The 21,398-nt window shown below is 47.5% G+C and overlaps 2 protein-coding genes across 14 annotated transcripts in view; one reads left to right on the top strand and one right to left on the bottom strand.

Moving 5' to 3' along the window:
- The window catches only part of Herc1 (HECT and RLD domain containing E3 ubiquitin protein ligase family member 1), a 218,121-nt gene extending 207,938 nt beyond the window's left edge, over positions 1-10,183 (top strand). For all 13 annotated transcript variants that reach the window (XM_074066147.1, XM_074066154.1, XM_074066158.1 and 10 more), the window contains 7 exons: positions 1,389-1,558; positions 1,920-2,085; positions 2,852-2,928; positions 3,804-4,056; positions 4,560-4,712; positions 6,260-6,565; positions 9,524-10,183. In XM_074066147.1, coding sequence (XP_073922248.1) covers positions 1,389-1,558; positions 1,920-2,085; positions 2,852-2,928; positions 3,804-4,056; positions 4,560-4,712; positions 6,260-6,565; positions 9,524-9,709 — 1,311 coding nt within the window. In that variant the 3' untranslated portion in view covers positions 9,710-10,183. The remainder of the gene's footprint in view (positions 1-1,388; positions 1,559-1,919; positions 2,086-2,851; positions 2,929-3,803; positions 4,057-4,559; positions 4,713-6,259; positions 6,566-9,523) is intronic.
- Positions 10,184-14,874: 4,691 nt separating this feature from the next.
- Fbxl22 (F-box and leucine rich repeat protein 22) lies at positions 14,875-19,263 on the bottom strand. Its single transcript, XM_020182557.2, has 2 exons — positions 18,874-19,263; positions 14,875-16,436 (listed from the first exon to the last, which is right to left on the bottom strand). Exons 1-2 carry the CDS (start codon positions 19,206-19,208, stop codon positions 16,094-16,096), a joined length of 678 nt encoding a protein of 225 aa, XP_020038146.1. The 5' UTR covers positions 19,209-19,263; the 3' UTR covers positions 14,875-16,093.
- Positions 19,264-21,398: the final 2,135 nt, after the last annotated feature.

Below are 21,398 nucleotides of genomic sequence, written 5' to 3'. Positions count from 1 at the left end.
AGGATGTGGGAAAAAAGGAACCCTTATACACTGCTGGTGGGAATGCAAACTAGTACAACCACTCTGGAAAAAAATTTGGAGGTTTCTTAAAAATCTAAACATAGATCTGCCATATGATCCACCAATACCACTCTTGGGGATATATCCAAAAGAGTGTGACACAGGTTACTCCAAAGGCACTTGCACACCCATGTTTATTGCAGCACTATTCACAATAGCCAAGTTATGGAAACAGCCAAGATGCCCCACTATCAATGAATGGATCAAGAAAATGTGGTATCTATACACAATGGAATACTACTCGGCCATGAAGAAGAATGAAATCTTATCATTTGCAGGTAAATGGATGGAATTGGAGAACATCATCCTGAGTGAGGTTAGCCAGGCCCGGAAGACCAAAAATTGTATGTTGTCCCTCATATGCGGACTTTAGATCAAGGGCAAACACAACAAGGGGATTGGACTTTGATCACATGATAAGGCGAGAGCACACAAGGGAGGTATGAGGATAGGCAAGAAACCCAAAATAAAAAAAAAACAAGATAGCACTTGATGTCCTCAATGCAAAGGAACTAATACAGAAACTTTAAAGTGACAGAGGCCAATAGGAGAAGGGGACCAGGAACTAGAGAAAAGGCTAGTTCGAGAAGAATTAATTTAGAATGTAACACATATGTACAGGAAAGCAATGCGAGTAAACTCCCTGTATAGCTATCCTTATCTCAACTAGCAGAAACCCTTGGTTCTTCCTATTATTGCTTATACTCTCTTTTCAACAAAATTAGAGATAAGGGCAAAATAGTTTCTGCCTGGTATCAAGGGGGTGGGGGGGAGAGAAAGAGGATGGGGGAAAGGGAGGGGGCGGGGGGAAGAGGAGAGAAATGACCCAAACATTGTATGCACATATGAATAAAAGAAAAAAATAATAAAAATGATACAGAGCTAAGTGACAAAAGTAGATGAAAATTATCTAAACAGCATAATCTCAACATCGTGAAAATTATATGTATATATGCACAGAAGAAAACTGGAAGGAAATGGAATGTCATTGGAACTGTCTCTAGCTGGTAGGAGTATGGATGTTTTCATACGTACATGTATATGCTTTTCTGTGTTTTCTAAGCTTTTATAAATATCAGATTATTATTTTTTATCAGAAAACATGTTTTTAAAAAAATTTCTAGTAGTTATTGATACCCAGGTTTATGCTTTTAAAGTGCATTTAAGAAAGAATTTCAGGGGCAGGGGGGAGAAATGAACCAAACAATGTATACACATGTGAATAAATGAATAATTTTTAAAAAGAGAATTTATGTTCTAAACTGAGAAGTGTTGTTTCTTTTAGCCTTGTATTATACCATTTCTGATGACTTTACCTTCTGTTACAGAACAGCACATCTCATTATAATGCTGGAACTTGGGGCATTGTACAGGGACAACTGCGGCCTTTGTTAGCTCCAAGAGTCTACACTCTCCCAATGGTGCGCTCCATAGGAAAAACCATGGTTCAAGGCAAAAATTATGGACCTCAAATTACTGTAAAGAGAATATCAACCAGGTTGGCATTTGTGTATGTGTGTTTCACTAGCTTGCTGGAATTTTTTAGATAAATGTTACTACTGACTCATCTCCGTGAGCTTTAACTTCCTCACTTGTAATGGATAGTAATAGTACTTTAGTAAGTACTGGGGCTGGTGGAGTGGCTCAAGTGGTAGAGTGCCTGCCTAGCAAATGTGAAGCCCTGAGTTCAAATCCTAGTGCCACCAAAAATAAAAATCAGTAAGTACTGACCTCAGTGGGGTCAGTGTGGATATAGCCATCTTGTTTATTCATTGATGGTAAGATAGCATCAGAGATCTTTGTGATGATTTGAGGAAGTTGGTGAGTAATATATCATTCCCTTCTGCCTTTTCTAAAAGAGGTCGGAAGTGTAAGCCCATCTTTGTTCAAATAGCAAGACAAGTGGTTAAGCTGAATGCATCAGACCTCCGTCTGCCCTCCCGAGCGTGGAAGGTTAAGTTGGTTGGAGAAGGTGCTGATGATGCAGGAGGAGTGTTTGATGACACCATCACAGAGATGTGCCAGGTATGTTCTGCAGTATCCCTGCTGAATTCTCAGTTAGTGGTCCTGTTAGCTGTTTCCAGTGATCGCTATTAGGTGTGAATTTATAAATGTAGCAAAGAAGTATTTATGAGCCACATAAAATTATGCTTTAGTACTATATAAGTGAACTATAACAAGGGTTTAAAAAATGCTTCGTGAAGATGCCTTACCACATAAATGACAGTGCTTTGCCATCTACTAATGACTCACCCATCCTCTGTTTGGCACAGGATGCAACAATGACACATAAGTACATTCATGAAGTAGACAAATCCAGGACCACCCATTCATAACTTGTACACTACAGGGGAGGTAGAAAATAAGAATTAAGAGATTAGACCAGTTCTAATTTTTAAAGCCACACTGGCAGCTTTGCTTCCAGATCAACTTTATCCTTTCCAACTTTGCCTAATATCAGGATTTTTCTGATAAGCTCTGTGATAAGAATAATACTTGGCTACCGTTTATTGAATCTGTTTGAATTTTTACCCACACCCTGCTGACAGATACCCCAACTCCTTACTTTCTCATCCTGGTTCATCACACTACAGGAGATTTTCCACATGGAGGATTGCCTAATTTCATTTTAAGTAGAAACCACTAAAATAATTAAAATATACATATCTGACTATTACATAGCATTATAAATTCCTCAAAATAGTATCTTGTCAATATGATTTTTAATGAAATTGGTTTGTTCTCTTGATGCATTTGATTATCATTTCTCAACAAAATATTTTTTCTACAGGAACTTGAAACTGGTATAGTTGACCTTCTTATACCATCTCCTAATGCCACTGCAGAAGTAGGTTACAATAGGGACAGGTAAGAGAGTCATCAAGTGTTTTTCAGATGTCTAAAATAATAATAGCTCACAATTATTGATTTCTTCTTATGTGTCAGGTACTGTTCTAAGTGCTTCACATGTATTATCCTATTGAGTCCTCATTATGATCCTAAGGAGTAAATACTGTCATTATCCCCTTATCTCAGATAATGACTCAGTATTTATTATGGGACCAATTCAATGGTAACACAGTCAGACTTATGAAGCCTGAGTTATTTTGTGTTTCCACAGGCCCACATAGCCTTCCCTTAGTGAATTTTCTACCCCATAATTCATTTTAAAAGCTTTACTTATAAAGTTATAGAGCTTAGTATTTGCAATTTTTAATAATCTTATATTTGTAAGATTTTGAATTTTGGATCCTGCTTTGTAGCTTTATAAATATTAAGTGAAATTATTTTAGGATATAGGACCTTCCAGAGCAGGTAGACTACAGATTGATAGGCCTTTTACTTGTCTTCTACAGTTCTTCTTAAAATAATTCAAAATATAACTGGGTGAGGTGTTACATACCTATAATCCCACACTTGGGAGGCAGAGGCAGGAGGCTTGTGAGCTTGATGCCATCCTGGGCTACATAGAAAGATCGTATCTCAAAAAACCAAAATAATATTCAAAATATGGTCTCTGTGATGTCCAAACAATAGTCACTGCTAGTAACTCAGGTAGTTGGTGAGCATTCAGAATGTGGTTAGGGTAGCTAAAGAACTGAAGTTTAAATTAATTAATTTGAATAGCCACATGTAGTTCATGACTACCATATTCAACAGTGCAGGTCTAATCTAATGCTGCAGCCCAATTTCTAATAGAAATGAGGAAATTTCCATTTGAAGCATTTCCTTTTCTTCTGCAGGTTCCTTTTTAACCCCTCTGCCTGCCTCGATGAACACTTAATGCAGTTTAAATTCTTGGGAATTTTAATGGGGGTTGCCATTCGCACAAAGAAGCCTCTGGACCTCCACCTGGCCCCTCTGGTGTGGAAGCAGCTGTGCTGCATCCCACTCACCCTGGAGGACTTGGAGGAGGTGGATCTGCTCTATGTGCAGACCCTCAACAGCATTCTTCACATTGAAGACAGTGGCATTACTGAGGAGAGTTTCCATGAGGTAAACACTGGATGATCCAGGTTTCTGTGGCTGTCGGCTTCTTCTGTGCACAGATTAGAAGTTTTCTGTGTAGGACAGTCTTCCTCTTGCTGTCAGGCTGACCCTGCCATGTTTGTGTCATTGCTGCCCTTAGCAGGCTCAATGCCAGTGCTAATGGGTAGAGTTGGCTCCAGCCCTTGGCTTCTACAGCTTTTACTTTAATCTGTTTTTGCCCATTAGGGTGGAGAATGAAGGGATCCAAGTAGAGAGGGAGGCCTGGGGGTGGCAAGAGATTTAATAGACCTGGTTTGGGGACAGAGAGGTTTAGGCTCATTTTTAACTACAGGCAGACCAGTCAGCACATTCCTGCTGATCAGGCAGCCTGATCAGCCATACCGATCCTGTTTGCCCTGTTTTTATTCTTAAAAATCTTGACTTTTGTTACTGTGGTGACTATAGTGTGTGTGGCATGCCTTTTTCTATTCTTTCCATAATAAAATTTCTTTTTACTTTTCTGTTCGTAGATGATCCCTCTTGATTCTTTCGTTGGCCAGAGTGCCGATGGCAAAATGGTTCCCATCATCCCTGGTGGAAATAGTATCCCACTCACATTTTCCAATAGGAAGGAATACGTGGAGAGGGCTATTGAATATCGACTTCATGAGATGGACCGGCAGGTGAGATGAGAAATTAGAGAAGATGCACATGGATGCTTGGGTCTGTGTTCAGATGAGGGCTGACCAGTTACTACTGAGTTGATCTATTTGTATCTGAATTTCAGACCTTATTCAGAGACTTGTCAGGCCATGTTTTTGGGTCTCCTATCTCCTTACTCGAGGCTTTATAGCAGCTCTGAATTAATCATTGATTATATTAAAGCTAAGCTTTCACCTTGGTGTCCAGACTTTGTCTTCTCAGTAATGCTGGTCCACATATCTTACTACTTCCCAACCCAGTGCTCCAATTCCAGCTGAGTCAGTCAACCCCCAATTCCTGGTTTTGAGTGCCTTTTTTTTTTCCCCTCTCCAGCTGCAGCCCTTTAAGCCCCAGCTTAGAATACATCTCTTCCACCAATACTTTGTCCTCTGTCCAGCTCCCTAATTGGTAGAGACCTTTTCCTTTACTTTGAAATTCCTCAAGCTCAATCACATACTTCTATGTGATGATCTAAGGCCTAGAGTTTGAGTCTTGTTTCTTCAGTTAGCTTGTAAGACCTTGAATGAAGAATGTGTTGGGTTTTTTTTTCATTTGAGTTATCCTTGTTCTGTGCTGATATACAAATAAGCTTTAACAAATGATGGGAGTATGAATGAGTGACCATAGAAATGAATATTGTGTCCAAAAATGGTTCTTTTGGTAATATCATTAGTAGCTATTTCAATAATATTTTATTTTCAGAATATATTGATTTCTTGACAGCTGGACCCAGGCTTTTCGGCTATAGAAATTCAGTAAAAGTTGAAGTGTAAATAGTCCACACCATTCACTCCCGATTCCTTTGAGTTTGGCTTTGGGCCAAATCCAGTCAGAATATTCTTTACCTTAGCTTAATGAAGGTGGCTTCATCTTCTAGCCAGGATCCAGAGTTTGTTTCCAGTTCATGAATGTATGTATGTGAGTGTGTGTGTTGCTGGAGACTGAACCCAGGATCTTGTGCATGCTAGGCAAGTGTTCTACCACTGAGCTATATCCTCAGCACTAATGAATATTTTTAATACTCACTGAGTAAATAACAGACTGAAAACATATTGATTATAACCTCCTACATCCCAGGCATGGTGCCAGACACCCTCACATGCAGTTTTTCCCTAGTCACTCTGCAAAGTAAGGATTACTGTCACCATTTCACAGAAGAAAGCACTGAATCCAGAGAAAAGAAGTGACATGCCCACAGCAGAGCCAGGATCCCAAACCAGGCTTCACTACAGTGTCTAGGTTCTTCCACTGACCCTTTCTCTGAGACCCGGATTGACATTCCACTCCCCATTGGCTGTGCTCTTGTTCTCCCCTGGCCTTGTTTCTTTCTTAGTAATGAGGCCTCTTCTTTCATTTCTTCCTCCCAGAGAACTGAATGTTTTCTCATAACTGTCCCCAATACACACACACACACACACACACCAGGCCTTAGGCAGGCAACAGGAGACCCCCACCCAACTGGGATACAGTGGACACCTACCTGTACACACATACATATGTTAAAATGAGCAACCTCTCCTGGGAGCAGGTGGCTGCGGTCCGAGAAGGGATGTCCTGGATTGTTCCTGTGCCGCTGCTATCCCTCCTCACAGCAAAGCAGCTGGAGCAGATGGTATGTGGGATGCCTGAGATTTCTGTGGAAGTCTTGAAGAAAGTGGTGCGGTACCGTGAGGTGGACGAGCAGCATCAGCTGGTGCAGTGGTTCTGGCATACGCTGGAGGAGTTCTCCAATGAGGAGCGGGTACTCTTCATGCGGTTTGTGTCTGGACGCTCTCGCCTGCCAGCCAACACTGCAGACATTTCTCAGAGGTTTCAAATCATGAAGGTCGATAGGGTAAGTGGGCAATTCATATTTCCTTGGTAATATCTGCCCTTATTTTTTTCTCTTTTGCTTACAAGCTGGGAAAACTAAGCTGTGACCTCCAAGGAGGCCTGCTGATTCAGACTTTAATCCTTGAAAAGTCCAGATCTTTAAAAAGAAAAAAAAAAAAATCAAGCAGTAAAACATCATGTAACTTTAGTGAAAAAGTCCTACATGAGTATGAAAGTAGCATAATGAAACCCACTGAAAACTCTTAAGAAAACGTAAAATAGGATGAATTTGATCAAAGTATATTATGTGCACTGTATGAAACACTTTTGTACAGCATAGGCTAATAAAAAATTTTTTAAAGAAAAGAAAAAAAGTCCCACATGGATGTTAAAAGTAACCACCAACCTTCCTCGAGTCTTCTGGCATCTTCCTGAGTTAAATCCAGACGTGGCAGGAGGACCAGCACACTGCCTCCGCCTCCGATGCCCTGTGTGGTGTGCGCTGCGGGGCAGGTACTGCTGCTCCCTGCAGCCTGACAGAAGGCTCCAGCTGCAGAGTCCTCACCCAGTTGCCATTTTGACAGGTGGCTTAGGAATAAAAGGGCTTAGAGTCTGAAGTGCACACTGCTGTCAAGAGTCATCTTTCTCAAGCACCCTGCGACCATGTCACTCTCCTCCTTTCAGACCTATCAGAGCCACTAGACTGGCTCCAAGATAAATGCCAGTGGCTTTCACTGCTTCAGATGCCTCCACAGTCTGGCCTCTGCCTCACCTGTGGTGTCATCTTTTGACACAATGTCCTGGCCATGATGGGCTCCTGCCTTTCTCCCCTGCAGATGATGCTAATTTTATACTTCTGTGACTTTGTGTTTCCTCTGCTGTAGTAAGTTCTCCTTTGCACCTTTCCATCTTTGCCTAGCAAGTACTTGTTTGTCCTTGTAAGTGTAATGCTGCTGGTCATCTCCTTCAGAAAGCTCTCCTGGATCTTTCCTGTGCCCTCTGCCCCATGCCTGATGGTAGATTTAGCTAGACATCCTTGTCTCGGCCTCCTGAACACTTACTGCACTAAGTTGGGAATGTCTCTGTGCCCTCTGTCTCCACTGCATTGTTCCCAGCCCCCACCCTTCCCCCTTCCTTATGAGCACTCAGTGTTCCAAGCAGGCCCATAGTGTTTGATAAGGAAATGGTAAGGAAAGTGGAATCTTTTCATACAAGGCCATTCCTACCAGTTTTAGCATCTGCCCTTCTGGTTTTTTTCCAGTAATTATTCCTGAGGTTGCTGAGGACAAAGCTGTGTATCTCCCTGCTGCCTCCTGAGGCTGCAGGCCTGTGCTCTGCTTCTGGGCTAGGCTCCCTGAAAACACCATGTGTGGGGAAGGTTATGAAAAGAGCCTTTTCATAAATTTTCTATATGATTAGCCAGAGACTAAATTATGAATCTGTTTTTGTGACTTCAGAGTGAGATGGGGAAGAGAAAATCGCTTCCTTCTGTTCAGCTCTAGAAATAATCCTTGCCTTACATCTGGTGGGCCATCCCTTCCACCTCAGAGTTAATCTACCACAGTCCCCTGCCTCCTAGGGGTTGTCAGCCTCAATGAACTGACCACTGGGGTCTTTCCTTTGTAGCTTTTAGATCATTTCCCCAGTAACTACACTGAAGTAATGAGAGCCATTGGCGGCCTCTCCCTTGCACCAAAGCTTTCTGTCATCACCAGTTCTGATATGGTCAGGCCCTCCACTCCCCCCCCCCCCCCCCCCCCCGGCCCCGTCACTGAAATTTAGCCCACCTATGTATAGGACTCTGAGGTTTCAAAAGGAAGCTGAACAAGAAAGGAGGATGGGGTGGGGGGGGCAGCAGGGGGGTTGAATACTTGCCTAGCACACCCAGGACCTTGGGTTTGATCCCCATTACTGGGGGAAAATGGGGAGCAGGTTCTTTTAAAATTTTCATTAGAAACAGTATAGCCACGTGTGGTGAAATCTGTAATCCCAGCACTAGGGAGGCAGAGGCAGGAGAATCATGAGGTCAGCCTGGGCTACATAGAGAAACTGTCTCATAAAAACAAAAATCCAATGTAAATGTCTTTACTGTCATTACAAATAGACTAGAAAATGGTTGTTTGATGGACAGGACAAAGATACAATCTTCTCTCTAGCGGGAGCCATTTTCACCTTTTTGTAATTCCTCTTATTCTTTGCCTCAGCCTTACTTTGTAGGGGATAGGAGGTACTGGGGAGCCAGCCTAGAGCCTCATGCCTGCTAGGCAAGTTCTCTCCCACTGAGCTGCATCCTGAGGCCACTCAACACATTTTTGCATGATGTGTCTACAATTCTCTTCTTTTTGTTTAACTTCATCTGCCCCAAACACTTTTCTGTTTTGCTGCTATTCATAATTATCATTTCTTAAATGACTGCATTTAAGAATTCATGGCCTGGGATTTGCCTTGACTGTCCCTTCCACCTGTGACTGGTAACCATGGTGGGTTCAGCACCCTAGGAGCATAGAGGGGGAAGAAGAGGTGGTGGCTCCCACAGCCAGCTGTATAGCATGCCTCTTTCTACTTCACTTGCTCTGTTGGGGAACCCCAGGATCTGGCTCAAGTCTGTACTCCCTTGGTGGACAGGAGCGAATTGTCACTGCACACTTACTCTACACCCAGCACCGAGGAAAGTGTGCTTTCTCGAGTAATCCTGCCAGCCAGGGTTACTTTACACACACGGAGCTTAGAGGAGGTGGGAAAAGGAAGGATATGTCTTCACAAAAGCCTTGAGGGCCACAGGACAGCGAGGAGCCCGTGCTCTCTCTGCTATGGCCTACTCTGCTTCCACTTGAGTTGGCCATACAGTCATGTCAGTGGATTCCATCTTGAAATCAGAAAGAAGTACTCTCCTGCCTTTGGGGTGGTGGTAAAGGGCAGTCCCATTCCCCCTCATGGCACCCCAATACCCAAAATCATGGTTTTGGATCTCTCTTCACAGCCTTACGACAGTCTGCCTACCTCACAGACCTGCTTCTTCCAGCTGCGGCTGCCCCCCTACTCCAGCCAACTGGTCATGGCCGAGCGCCTGCGCTATGCCATCAACAACTGCCGCTCAATTGACATGGACAACTATATGCTCTTGAGAAATGTGGACAACGCTGAAGGCTCTGACACTGACTACTGAAGCTACTGACTGTTGTGGGTGCTGTCACCCCTCTTTTTTTCTCAATAATGCTCAGTTCCAATTTGATGTTGATATACTTTTATGGTAACTACATAGATGTTTTAGGAACATAAACCGACATGAACAGTGGCCACATTTAGTTAGTCTAAATGTAACAAAGAAATTAGATGTTTTTTTATTTTTCTGTGATTGTACAAAAACAAAAAAACAAAACAAAGTGCTCTCAGTCAGGTTTTTCCCTCCATATTTTTGGTTACTTTTGATAAGTTTGCATGGAACCATTTTGGTGCATTTTTAGTTGGGAATGATACATTTTTGTATACCCACCCAGTGAACATGAAATTGTACATTGTGTATAATTGTTCATTAGAAAGGACAGTTTTACATGAATATTCATATATTTATTTTGTTTTAATTTGAATTGCCTGTGCAGGGTTCCTTATGCAGAGAAATAAAACAGATTCAGGAATCAGAGTGGGGGCTACTCTTGTTGCTTCCAGGGGAGCTGTGGCCTGGGAGTTGCTGGCAAGGCAGATGTGAGCCCAGATGGCATGAGCTTTGCTGTCAGGCCAGCCTCACTTTGACCCATTCAGAAATATTCCTCACCTTGAGGGCTGTCTTCACCTGGAAATGAATTGCAGAGGAGCATGTGGTGACAGGAGCCCTGGCTCAGTAGCCTTCTTTTCATTTGTCCTTCTGTCATCCTAGATCTCTCTCATTTTGTCCCCTTACTTCTAGGCACATGCTTCAGCCACTCACCCAGCCCTTCCTCCTTTGACAGGCACCAGCATACCTGGTGTGGGGCAGCTCCACTAAGCCAACACCATGAGGTTCTGGCCCTGCTGGTGAAGATTTGAAGACAGAATGAGCAAGTGATGGCTTGAAAAACAGTGGGAAGTGGTACAGAAAGGACAGCTATCCATCTGTAGACACTGGCATGTATAAATGAGTAGCTGTGGATGAGTGAACAAATGTAAATTAATATGAGAATCAGTGTATGACTTTTACTTCCTTGAATGATGGATGGTAGGGAGTTGTGCAGGGGTCTGGGAAGGGGTCACACTTGCTTCTTGAACTCAGCCCCTATCCCTGGGTGATGTGCTCATCCACTCAGGAGCATCAGAATGAGCATGTGTTCTGGGTATAGGGCCATCTTTGAGAGCAGCTGTGAGACTGTAGATGCTGGTGTGTGAGCAAGGCTTGGAGCAGCTTGTTTCCCTCATCTCCACCAAGTCCATGTTGCAAGCTGCTTCCAGTGGGCTTGAAGCATTCACTCTGAGGTGAGAAGAAACCAGGCCAGGAGAGAGGTCCCTTGGGGTCCTCTGGCTGCTTTCTGATGACAAACAACTCTTCCTCTTGCTAGACTGAGGGTGTGCAGAGCTGAAGGATACATCTGCAGTCTCCCAGGATTATTTTAATTGAACAGAATGCCTCAACCCCTATGAGGCTCACCTTTGCTGCCATGGTTTACTCAGGCCTGAAGGTTAGGAGCTCCCCAACAGACTGGCACCCACAGGTCCAGGCCCCTTGGTCAGGCTTCACAGACTGCTTCTCAGGAGGTCTTAACCTGCAAGAGGAGTCTGCACAGATGCAGTTTTACAACATGCTGTTCCAGGCTGGAAACCTGTTCCTTCCTTCTCTTGACTTTTGAGAACTCTAGGGGATAGAAAGAGGCCCTGGGACCTGACTGGAGTTGTTCCAGTGGGCCTGAGGCAGGGATTTTCCTTGGTGCATGTTCAACCCCTGCAGAGATTTGGGCAGTTTCCTTTGTGGTAGCCTCACTCAGCTAACAAACACTTGCAGTTTTTTTTTAATCCTTAAGTCTTTAAAATTGAGATCTCCCCAGATGCCTTTCAGGTGTGGCTTTTTTTTCTGGGCCTCTAGTGTTGTGATCCTTGCTAGATGAAGTCTGACATCTGGCGAGCTCAGCTGGAGGGAGGGGGCTCTGGAATCAGATGATGTCCTTTCAGACAGGTGTGGGTAAGGGATGTCCTAGGCCAGGAGAGAAAAACCAGTGGGTCACTAGTGCACCAGCACTGTGGCAGAGCCTAGGAGGCTTAGTCAGCCCCCTCCAGACATTCAGCCTGTGTTGAAAAGGTGTGTGGCTCTGCAAGACAAGCCTCAGAGCCCCACCTTCTGCTTCCCGGGACTGGAGCCCTGACCGAAGTGGCCCTGGTCACTGCTGGCCCAGGTTCCGATGTGATGGGGCAGCGCCCAGCCTACAAGGACACACATGGCCCCCGAGCCACTTCCAGATGGCTCTAGCAGTTCCCACCTGGCCTGGCTTACTGTTCCAGGAAGGGGTCTCGTGTTTCTTTGCTGAGCAGTACCTGTTGATCAGAAGCTGTGGGAGCTTGAGCTGCTCAGCACAAAGGCTCAGACCTCCACAAAGTAACCCTGCATCACTGACATGTAGAACCCAGCTTGTTCTTCCTGGCGCTGGGACCCTGTGAGTCCTGCCAGACACCTACCTTGTATAGGCCTCCCTAAATGTAAGGACGTCCTTCCCTGCTCCAGCCTTCCAGGCACAGTACCTCTAGAATAATCTCATAACTTTGTCATAGTGAGGATTTGGTTCCATTTAACAGATAAACAGGCTTCAAGAAGTCCTACCTTGGGAGTGGCTATGGAGAGCAAGGTAAGCCATCACTCAAGAGCATTCCTCAGCCCCGACTGCACATTTTCTCCCAAAGCAGGGCAGAGGAAGGGACTCAGCCAAGCCTGTGGCAGTAAATGTTGTGAGAGAAACAAGTTGGCCCATTAACTAAGCATGCAGTGCCTCCTCCTGTACAACCCCAAGGGAAGACCTTGAGAGCCGTTGGAGTAAGTGGGACACCTGGTCATCGTGGACAGTGGCTGTTAGAAGGCCGAGTGGGGAGTCGTGGGTCCCTGTCAGTGCCCGCCTTCTGGGAGCACTAGTGGCCTTGGTTCAGTTTAGTGCTCTGGAAACAGTATTGAACACAGGTATGGGCACAGCTTTGTTTCTGTGATCACTGTTGCCTTGATATGTGGGGGTAGGCCTCATACTACCCTCATTTTTAAAGAGCTTCCACAGAGAAGTAGGCTGTAGGGGAAACAGGTTATTCCATTGAAGCTCCACCTGCTTTATAGACACAATCCTGATCCACTGAAGAGCCTGCAAACCATGTTCTCTAGCTGCCCCAACAAACACAGGTGAGGAAACGGGTTTGTTAGGAGGCTGGAAAATGAAAGAGATGCAATGGAAACCTGGATCCATTAGTCTGAAGCCAGGATCCTGTTGATCCCAGGGCAAACAGGACCTTCTGAGAACTGGGATTTACTGGAGATGGTGAAAGTAAGGGCCTGTGGTTTAGGTGGCTCAGGTTTAGACACAACCCCTCCCACCCTGAGCTTGCTTCCAACCTTGCTCTCAGTAGGAGGAAGAAAAGTAAGTTCTTATAAGGCCCCTCTCCAGAGTCCAGAGCAATGGAGGGAAAGGAAAACTGGAAATGGCCCTATGGAACCCTTGAGTGGCATGGGCTTGAGTGGGCCTCCACTGTGCACATGTGCCGAGAAAAATTCACAGCCTCTGAAACTCCACCTGCATTTCTTCTGTACTTGGGGCCCTGGCTCCTGCTGGGATGAGTTGACCTCCAGCATTCATTTCATCCTCACCATAATCTGTCCATTCATGGTCCCCACCATCCTTCCCTTCTCTGGTCTCTGCTCAGCTCCTCCTTACTGCTGCAGCCATGAGGACCTCTTGCAGCTCTCCTAACACCAGTGAAGCTCCTTGTTGGGTCTTCACACTCCGTCCTTTGGCCTACTATATCTTTTGGGTGGCTTGCTTGGTTCCCAGCTGACTTCATACCACAAATACCACCTCCTCAATGAGGTTTACACTAGTCAACCCCTTCTAAGTGCCATCCCTCTCCAGTCTTGCCAGTGATCCCCATGCTCCCCAGCACCACCCTGCAGTACTATCTTCTTATGTGTCAATTACTGTCTCTTCCACCACTAGACTAAGCTCCAGATCAACAGAATTTGTTTCTTTCCTTGATGTTTCTGCCTAACTTTCCTTCTGTTTGCTGCCTAAAGGCAGCAAATCAAGGAACCTTGTAGGAACCGGAATGACCCTTCACAAAGCAACACCTGCCCCAGATGGCTGAAGGCTCTTAGTTATAGTGGGGGTGGGTGGAGCTGACCATGAGCAATGCCCGCCATGGTGCTCCCTGCCTCTGCCACTTACCCAGTGGTCCCAGTGTACCTGGGACCAGAAAGCTGCTGGATGGCTGAGCCCTTATTGAAGGTGGAGCATCAGTGACTAAAGCCCTGAAATTGACATTGAAAGTCCAGGCATGTACCCACATCCAACAAATCCAGCAGGTGAAAATCTGGTTTTGTTTCAGCTTATAATGGCTCCATTATCTAAAGGACTTAACCAAAGCTACTGCTTTTATTTTTAAATATTGTCAGTAAGCTGTGCTGACAAACACATTTGTGTCTTTCCACAATGTCAGAACGTATTGAATAACAAATTCACAAGCTATGTCAATTTTGTTGACTTTTAACTCACCTTGACTTGGTACTCCTGGCTTTGGGTGGCGGGGGAGGGGGGGGGAGGTTAGTCCTATAATCCCAGCTTCTACTCAGAAGGCAGAGGCAGGAGAGGCCAATCCTGGCAAGGGTAGTGAGAGACCCTGTCTCAAAAATGGGCTAGTGGCATGACTCAAGTGGTAAGACTACCTGCCTCGCATGGCCTGGGTTCAATTCCTAGTACTGCCAAAAAAAAAAGGGAAGGAGGCTGATTTGGTACTCATGACCATTGGCAAACATGGGCTCTTTAATTCTAATCTCAATTAGATTAGATTGTACTTCATACAATGATACACAGGTTATAGAATGACTAAGAAATGATGAAAGTGGCTGCAGGGCTCAAAGGGGCCTCGATAAAGGCAAGGGCCAAAGCAGATACAGGTGCAAAGAGCCACTGCAGGTTGTTTAGATGAGACACTAACCAGAACTCAGTCACCAAGTAGTTGGGGGGCAGGGCTGCCAAATGCAGAGCTCAAGGCAGTTGATCCAAGTGAACAGAAATTCATGGTTATATACCTAATGGCTCAGTGACAGTTTGGTGATCGTGATGACCTGAAGGAATTTTCATCCCAGTGAGTATAGAAATAAAAACAGAGTAGAGCACGAACTCTCAGGCAAAAGTTTTAATTGGAAGGCAAAAGGGGTTGAGGAAAGGGGACAACACTGACTACCAACAGAGAAAAGAGCGGTCATTTTATCACATTGTGTTGTGGGAACAGCCTGAGGCCTGGTCCTTTTTAGTCATGAGGATGGTTTATTTCTTCATAGTCTTAAGGTTTTTCCATCTGAGATCCTAGATTGATGGCCACTTTGTCCTTGAGAGCATCCTGCCATTAGCCTCTACCTGGTGGGCTTTTTTCTCTTGTGATAAGGAGGTAACAGACACATTACATATGTTGTTGACAAGGGAGTAGAGAAACTCTTGGTGGGTAACAGGCTTTATGGATTAAGGTCCCAATTTATATTTCAGGTGCCCTTCCTTTTATATGATCCAGGTGAGGGGTTCACATAATCCATTGGTCTAGTGTGTTTGATAAAACTCGCAGGCCTGGTCTGATAGGATTTTGGTGTACCCAGTGTGTCCATGTGTTCCTCATTTAAGTTCATAGATGGTAATATTTGCATAAATATTTATCAGTCTGTGCTTCATGGTTTGTGTTGGACAGATGGTTGTACTTAAATAAGAACAAGATGCAGTCATTCTGCCTTGATATCTGCACTCAAAATGAAGTATTAAACGGAGTCACAGGCATGCCAAGTTTTCTGCGTCATGGAGTAACTCACAGCAGGACACAGCCTGATCACCACAAATACTTAGCTTGGCTTTCTTTTTTCAGATGGTCTGCTTCCCTTATGAGAATGAAAGACAATATGGATAAGTAAGCACTTTGTGTAAGAACGGGAGATTTTCTAGAATGGCTTGTGCACACTGCTGGGATCACATCTGCTCCAGGCGAGCAAACCTTCCTGTCCTGGCTCAGCCCCAGGTTCCCCCTCCTGCAGCCCGTGGCGTCACAGGTGGTGGGTTGCGGAAGCCCGGAGGCGGGGGTCCTCCGGGGTCCCCGGCCTGTCAGAGCGCAGCCGCGAGCTCGGGGGCTCAGGCCCTCTCCACCGGGGCCACGTAGACCCCAGCAGCAGGAGTCCCCGAGGATGGCGGGGGCGGGGAACGGTGCGGAGTTCAGTGACAACCACCGAGTGTTTCCCAAGCCTCGGACGTGAGGTAGACAGCATACCCTGCCGTGCAGACGGGGACACGGACTAAGGAGGCAGCGGTGGAGGCCCCGGGCTCGAGGCCGGGACGGTCGGACGGCGCGGCCCACCCTCCGTCTAGCGCGGCGGCAGCTTGCGGAGGGCCGCGCCGGGCGCGGGTGGGCACGGGTGCTGGTCGGGGATCATGGCCGCGCTGTGCTCGGCGCGCAGGACCAGGCGCGGGCAGGCGGCGCGCAGGCGGCGCAGGCCGGCGGCGCTCACGTTGCGGCAGAAGTCCACGTGCAGCGTCTGCAGCGCGCGCCCGTGCGCCGCCACGGCCGCCAGCGTCCGGTTAGTGACGCGCGCGCAGTTCTCCAGGCGCAGGGCGCGCAGGCGCGGGCAGCAGAGCAGCAGGCGTACCAGGCAGTCGTCGGTGACATGGCCGCACCCCGACAGCGTGACGGAAGCCAGGTTGGGGCACCTGCAGGGAGAAAGCCGTCAGCAGGGCCGCCGGCCCCCTGGTCATTCCGGGTCCCGAGCGCCCTGGGGTTCCAGCCAGGGCTTCCCGGCTCATTGTCCCTGCCCTTGCTTCCTCCGCACCCCACTGCCCCGGAGTTTCAGAATTTACATTCGGAGCCTCGGTCCCCAAGTCCCCCCAGAGCTGATGGGACAAAGGGGATGCGGTTCCAGGAGGGACGATTTTTGTGTCTTTGGTCCTTCCGGGACTTGTTGCCTGGGGGTGACCACTGGATCTGGCTTCCAGCAGGACACGCGGGAGGAGAGGTTTCCTTGGGAAATGTATTGGGTCTAGGTTCTAGAACCCAAGTTTCAGCTCGATTAGCTGGGGCGGTAACTGCATCCCCTGGGAAGGCAGCCTGGAAAAGATCAGGATCCACAGCTGCTAGTACGAGGCCTCGAAGGGGACAGCCAGGGGAACTGTCCCTGAAAGCTGGGAGGCCCCTCTGCGTCAGCCCCACCAGCATCTGGAGCTAGATCTTGAGCAAAGTTAGACGTGGCCTTGACCTTGTCACTAAGTCTTGTTTCCCCTGTGACAGGTGAGATGTCTACCTATATGGGTTTGTGAGAACTGAGATAGGGGGTGTAAGCAACCTGCAAAGGGCCTCCTGGACACAGGCATAGCCCACTTTCCTAGAAGAGGACCAGCCCGCTGCTGTGCAGGGGGAGCTGCTCAGGCGTGGGCCCTGGACTCAGAGGGAGCAGAGACTGGGCTGGAGTGGAGGCCCTTTCCTTTCTGCCTCCCCTGATCTCCCTGACTAAGCCAGCTCTGCTCCCTTGTGCCTCGGAAAGAGGATAAGGAAATAAAATACACTGGGCTTGGCTGCATGTCACACACTGAGCTCAGCCTTCCTCAAGTCCATGGTACCTTCTTCAGTGCAGCTCCCCAGTTTTGTAAATGAAAAAACTGACCCAAGACAGCTCAAGTGACTGGCCTGGGACTTCTTTGCTGTGGGACCCAGGCCAAATGTTCAAAACTTCTGAATGACTTCCTCATCTGTCAAGTGGGACAAATGGATACCTTCAGAGTGGTTAGGAAGATTGAGATGTGGTGGGATCCCTTTCCCCAAGAACATGTAGACTAATTCTGAGGTGGGAAAAAAGCAGACTTGTCAGCTGACTCTCTCCTGACTGGCCATTCTCCGCTATTTTTCCCGACAGAACAAGATTCCACAGATTTTATCCATACCCATCACGTGCCAGCTGCTACTTTTACCACTTAATTCTCTTACCCTGAGAATCTACCCCATTTTACAGAAGAATAACCAAGATTGAAAGTTTAGCATTTGAGCTGGGCTCACACAGTTGGGTGATAGCACAGCTGGCACTCAAAGCCCTTTTGCTCTCTGTGAGACCAGGGCCCCTTGCTTGACTCCTCCTATGGCTTGGGAGGTCCCCTCCCCACCTGCTGGCTTAGGGAATTAAGTCCTACAAGAGTAGGACAACTTCAGAGCAGCCTCCTCTCACCCCGTATCACCCTCTGGCCTTGGGAAACCCACCAAAATGGTCTGACTTGTGCTAATCGATGCCCATCCCTCATCCGTCTTTTTTCTGCTTACTAGTTTACCATAACAGAACAAATGAAAAGTGGGCCATGACTCCCTCTCCCTACCCCCATTCCTGTGCTGCCAGCAAGCAGCAGCTGTTAACCTTGGGGCAGCAAACCTACTGAGCCTAGCTTTCCATCCTCAGCCAGAGCCTGCTAGTCTGCTGGAGCTTTTCCTCAGAGGCAGGATGGGCTGCTCTATCCAGGAGGCCACGACAACAGAGGAGTCTACCTAGTGGCTCAGCCTGTGCTGGGGTAGGATGTTTGGGGGTACACATATATCAAAAAATTAGTCACAATCTGAAAAAAACATTGGTGGCCTGTGGTTTTATTTGCTAAAATCTGGCAACCCTAGACTTGGGCAAATCACATCACCTTTGAGTGTCAGTTCGTTCCTTTGAAGATGAAAACACCCTGCAGGGCCTTGTGAGTGTGAACGCAACCCTGAAGGGACGCTGCAACTCCTGGGGTCGGCTGGTCCAGCTGACCTGAGCCCATCCTCTCCTGCCTCTCCTCCTCAGCCTTTTTCAGGCTGTGGGGGACTCACTGATTGCTCTATCAGAAGCCTGTTCCCAGGGCCTGACCTTGAAAATCTGGGCCCAGCTAGACCCAGCTAGCACTTAATGGCTGCTAGAGAGGACAGCTGCCCAGCTCAGTCCAATTCCTCTGCTACAGAAGCGGTTCTAGGACCTGGGAGGCTGAAAGGGTGGCTAGCAGTAGTCACCCTTAAGATTTTTCCCATTTGCTCAGAACTGCACCCAGTCATGGCTGGCCTAGTCTGAGGTGCCCAGAGGCAAAGCCGTCTTGGTCTAGTAATTTGCACTTCCCTGTCCCTAGGAGCCAAGGGCCTGCCTACCTCTCGCACACCTGGTGGAGAAAGTCACTGACTAGGCTCTCGTGGCGGCTGCAGATGGTCCTCTGGAAGGTGCTTTTGAGCCAGTCCTCGATGCTGCACACCTGCACGCGGCTCGAGTGCCAGCAGATGGACAGGCTGCGCAGCGCTGGGCCCAGCAGGAAGTTGTCCTTCTTGAGTTCAGTGAGGGAATGGAAGTGGAGTAGGGGCCAGAGCGCAGGGTCCTTAAACACATCGTAGAGCTGGGAGCAGGTCCTGGCGAGGCTCTTCCTGCTGTCCTTGTCCAGGAAGGAGAAGAGGTGCAGCAGGCACTCCCGGTTGAGCTGGGTTATGTGCATGGTGAGTGGTGGCCACACGTGAGTGCATCCAGCCAGGGTCTGACCTGCCTCCTGCTGCTCCTCCCTAGCTCAGGGCCATTGGACATATATGGTTGAGGAATGGTGTTTATTTTTGGCCAACAACTGGTGCCGAGGCTCTGAAGGGGGAGCAAAGCCAGGATCTAGACATACATGCGGCAGTCTGTGGTTCAGCTTATGTTCACTGGGATTGGAAGTCCTGGCAGAAAAGCAGCCTGTTGAACTTAACTGGTTTCCTTAAAAGGGATTTCTTCTCTTAGCTGACAATGGCGTTAGCAGAGAGCGCTTTGGCTTTTCCCGGGGCATTTTCCTTGGAGGTGGCTGGCCAGGAAGACTCTGCCTTGGCTTGCAGTCTGTGCTTAACAAGGGAGGATGGAGGATGTTAACTGCTGGATTCTGTGGGCTTTGCTCCACTCTTACCAGGGAAAGGCCTGTTGTGTCTGCAGGGTTAAGGGCAGCGTGTCCTGAGCTGGAAGCAGAACCTTCGGGCCACCTCTGCTCAGGAGACTGATGATTTCCACATGAGCCTGCGCTGCCTTCGAATCCCACGTCCTTAGTGGGCATAGGGATTGCCTTGGCCCCCCACAAGGCTCTATTTTTACCTTGGGTTTTTCATGAAAGACTTAACTGAAGCAGCTTAGCTTATCTTTCCAAGGCTTGCATGTGTGACTGCATGGCCATACTTTAAGCTCTTTAAAAGTTTACTTGGCTCTACAATTTGTCATTCTATATCCTACTTCTAGCCTGTATGTCCCCAAATGACAGGACAGATGAAGTAGCTTTCAGTACAACACTACACAAAACAATTTCAAAGTATTTTAATCTCTGTTTGCTGGTTAAGACAGTCCCAGGATCCCTGTGAGTGCTCTCCCACTGTTGAGTGGCCTGGAGGTAGCACTGTTGAGGCTCTCCTTTCCTCAACTACCAGAGGCCTGAATGGCGGCCCACTTTCTCCTACCTGCTCTCCCCAGCCCTGAACTACCTCTGTTCCCTTGCTGCGAGTTCCAGCCCTGCTGCCCTATCAGTGGGATGGTTTGTAGGCACTAATGCAGTGCAGCTCTGGAGGCTGCTTCTGCCCTTGCAGTGGTGACATGAGAAGTTTCCCTCTGCCAGCTCAGGATACCACCACCCAGGTCCCCTCTGTGTACGCTCCTCCTTGAACTGGAATCAGAAGATACATTTTCAGGGTCTGGAGTGACCCAGATAAGGTAGCTATGGAACCGAGGCTCAGTCAGGCCTGTGCAGATGTGACTTTCCAAGAAAAAGGCAGCTAGGGAGTGTCTGTCACAGTCAGTGTCCTTCCCCGTGAAGCCATTCTCAGCTGATCCTCCTGTACCCACTGTGCCAAGGGCACAATGTACAAGGGTGACTTTTCTCAAAAACAATGTAACCTGAAGAACAGCTGAAAGGAAGCATTTCCCAACGAAGGGCTAACAGGCTGCTGCTGGTTTTTCAGGCTAAGCGTTTGAGCTGTTGAGAATTAAGTTGACACCTCTGGGGTCTGTCCAGCTGTGCATCCCCCCACAGCACCACAGGTGGCTTTTAGAGAGCGCAGGTGTCTCCATGCTGCCTCAGGTCCTCTTCATCAACACTACTCATGGACAGCTGACTTCAGCTTCAGAAAAGGCAAAGTCTGTAATCACACTTGCTGAGATGTTCACCGTGGCTTCCCAGCCACACTACACCACAGCCCTGCAGCTGCAGCAGGCTGGCAGGGGGCCTGTGTGAAGCCTTGACCCTCCTATCCTAGACTAGGTGGTTTGCACATGGCTAGTGTGGACAGGGCAGCTGATGGAGCTCAGATGTTTGGCAGCAGAAGCAGCAGCCTGTGACTAGCACTGCCACCAAAAGGGAATTGGGGTGGGGGATACACGGGACAATAAGGGCCAAGGCGCCGCTGCCTTCAGTTTTAGAAGACTGACAGATAGATAGGCAGCAGGTGTGTGCAGTAGGTATTCCTGTGGGTGAGAGGTGGGGACAGGGTCTGCCCTGGCACAATGTTGAACAGCAGCACACACATGCCTGTTTCACTTTAAAAGACAACCAACAGCCTTTGCTCAAAACCCCAAAAACTGGTTCCTCAGGGTCATGTCTGGTTTTGAAGGAGGAAAAGGGGCTGTACTTTTGTAGGGCCAGTGGTCACAGGACTCTATGAAGATTTCGGGGGGTGGG

This window comes from Castor canadensis, chromosome 2, assembly GCF_047511655.1.
Source record: "Castor canadensis chromosome 2, mCasCan1.hap1v2, whole genome shotgun sequence".
In the NCBI taxonomy this organism is placed as follows: domain Eukaryota; kingdom Metazoa; phylum Chordata; class Mammalia; order Rodentia; family Castoridae; genus Castor; species Castor canadensis.
The sequence above is the reverse complement of the archived record's forward strand: the minus strand, read 5'-3'. Positions and strand labels throughout refer to the sequence as shown.

Excerpts from the sequence above, each read along its gene's own strand:
- Fbxl22 (XM_020182557.2), bottom strand. The coding sequence starts at position 19,208 with ATGCACATAACCCAGCTCAACCGGGAGTGCCTGCTGCACCTCTTCTCC. Across the intron at positions 16,437-18,873 it reads CTCCACCAGGTGTGCGAGAG|GTGCCCCAACCTGGCTTCCG; the intron begins GTAGGCAGGCCC and ends TTCTCCCTGCAG.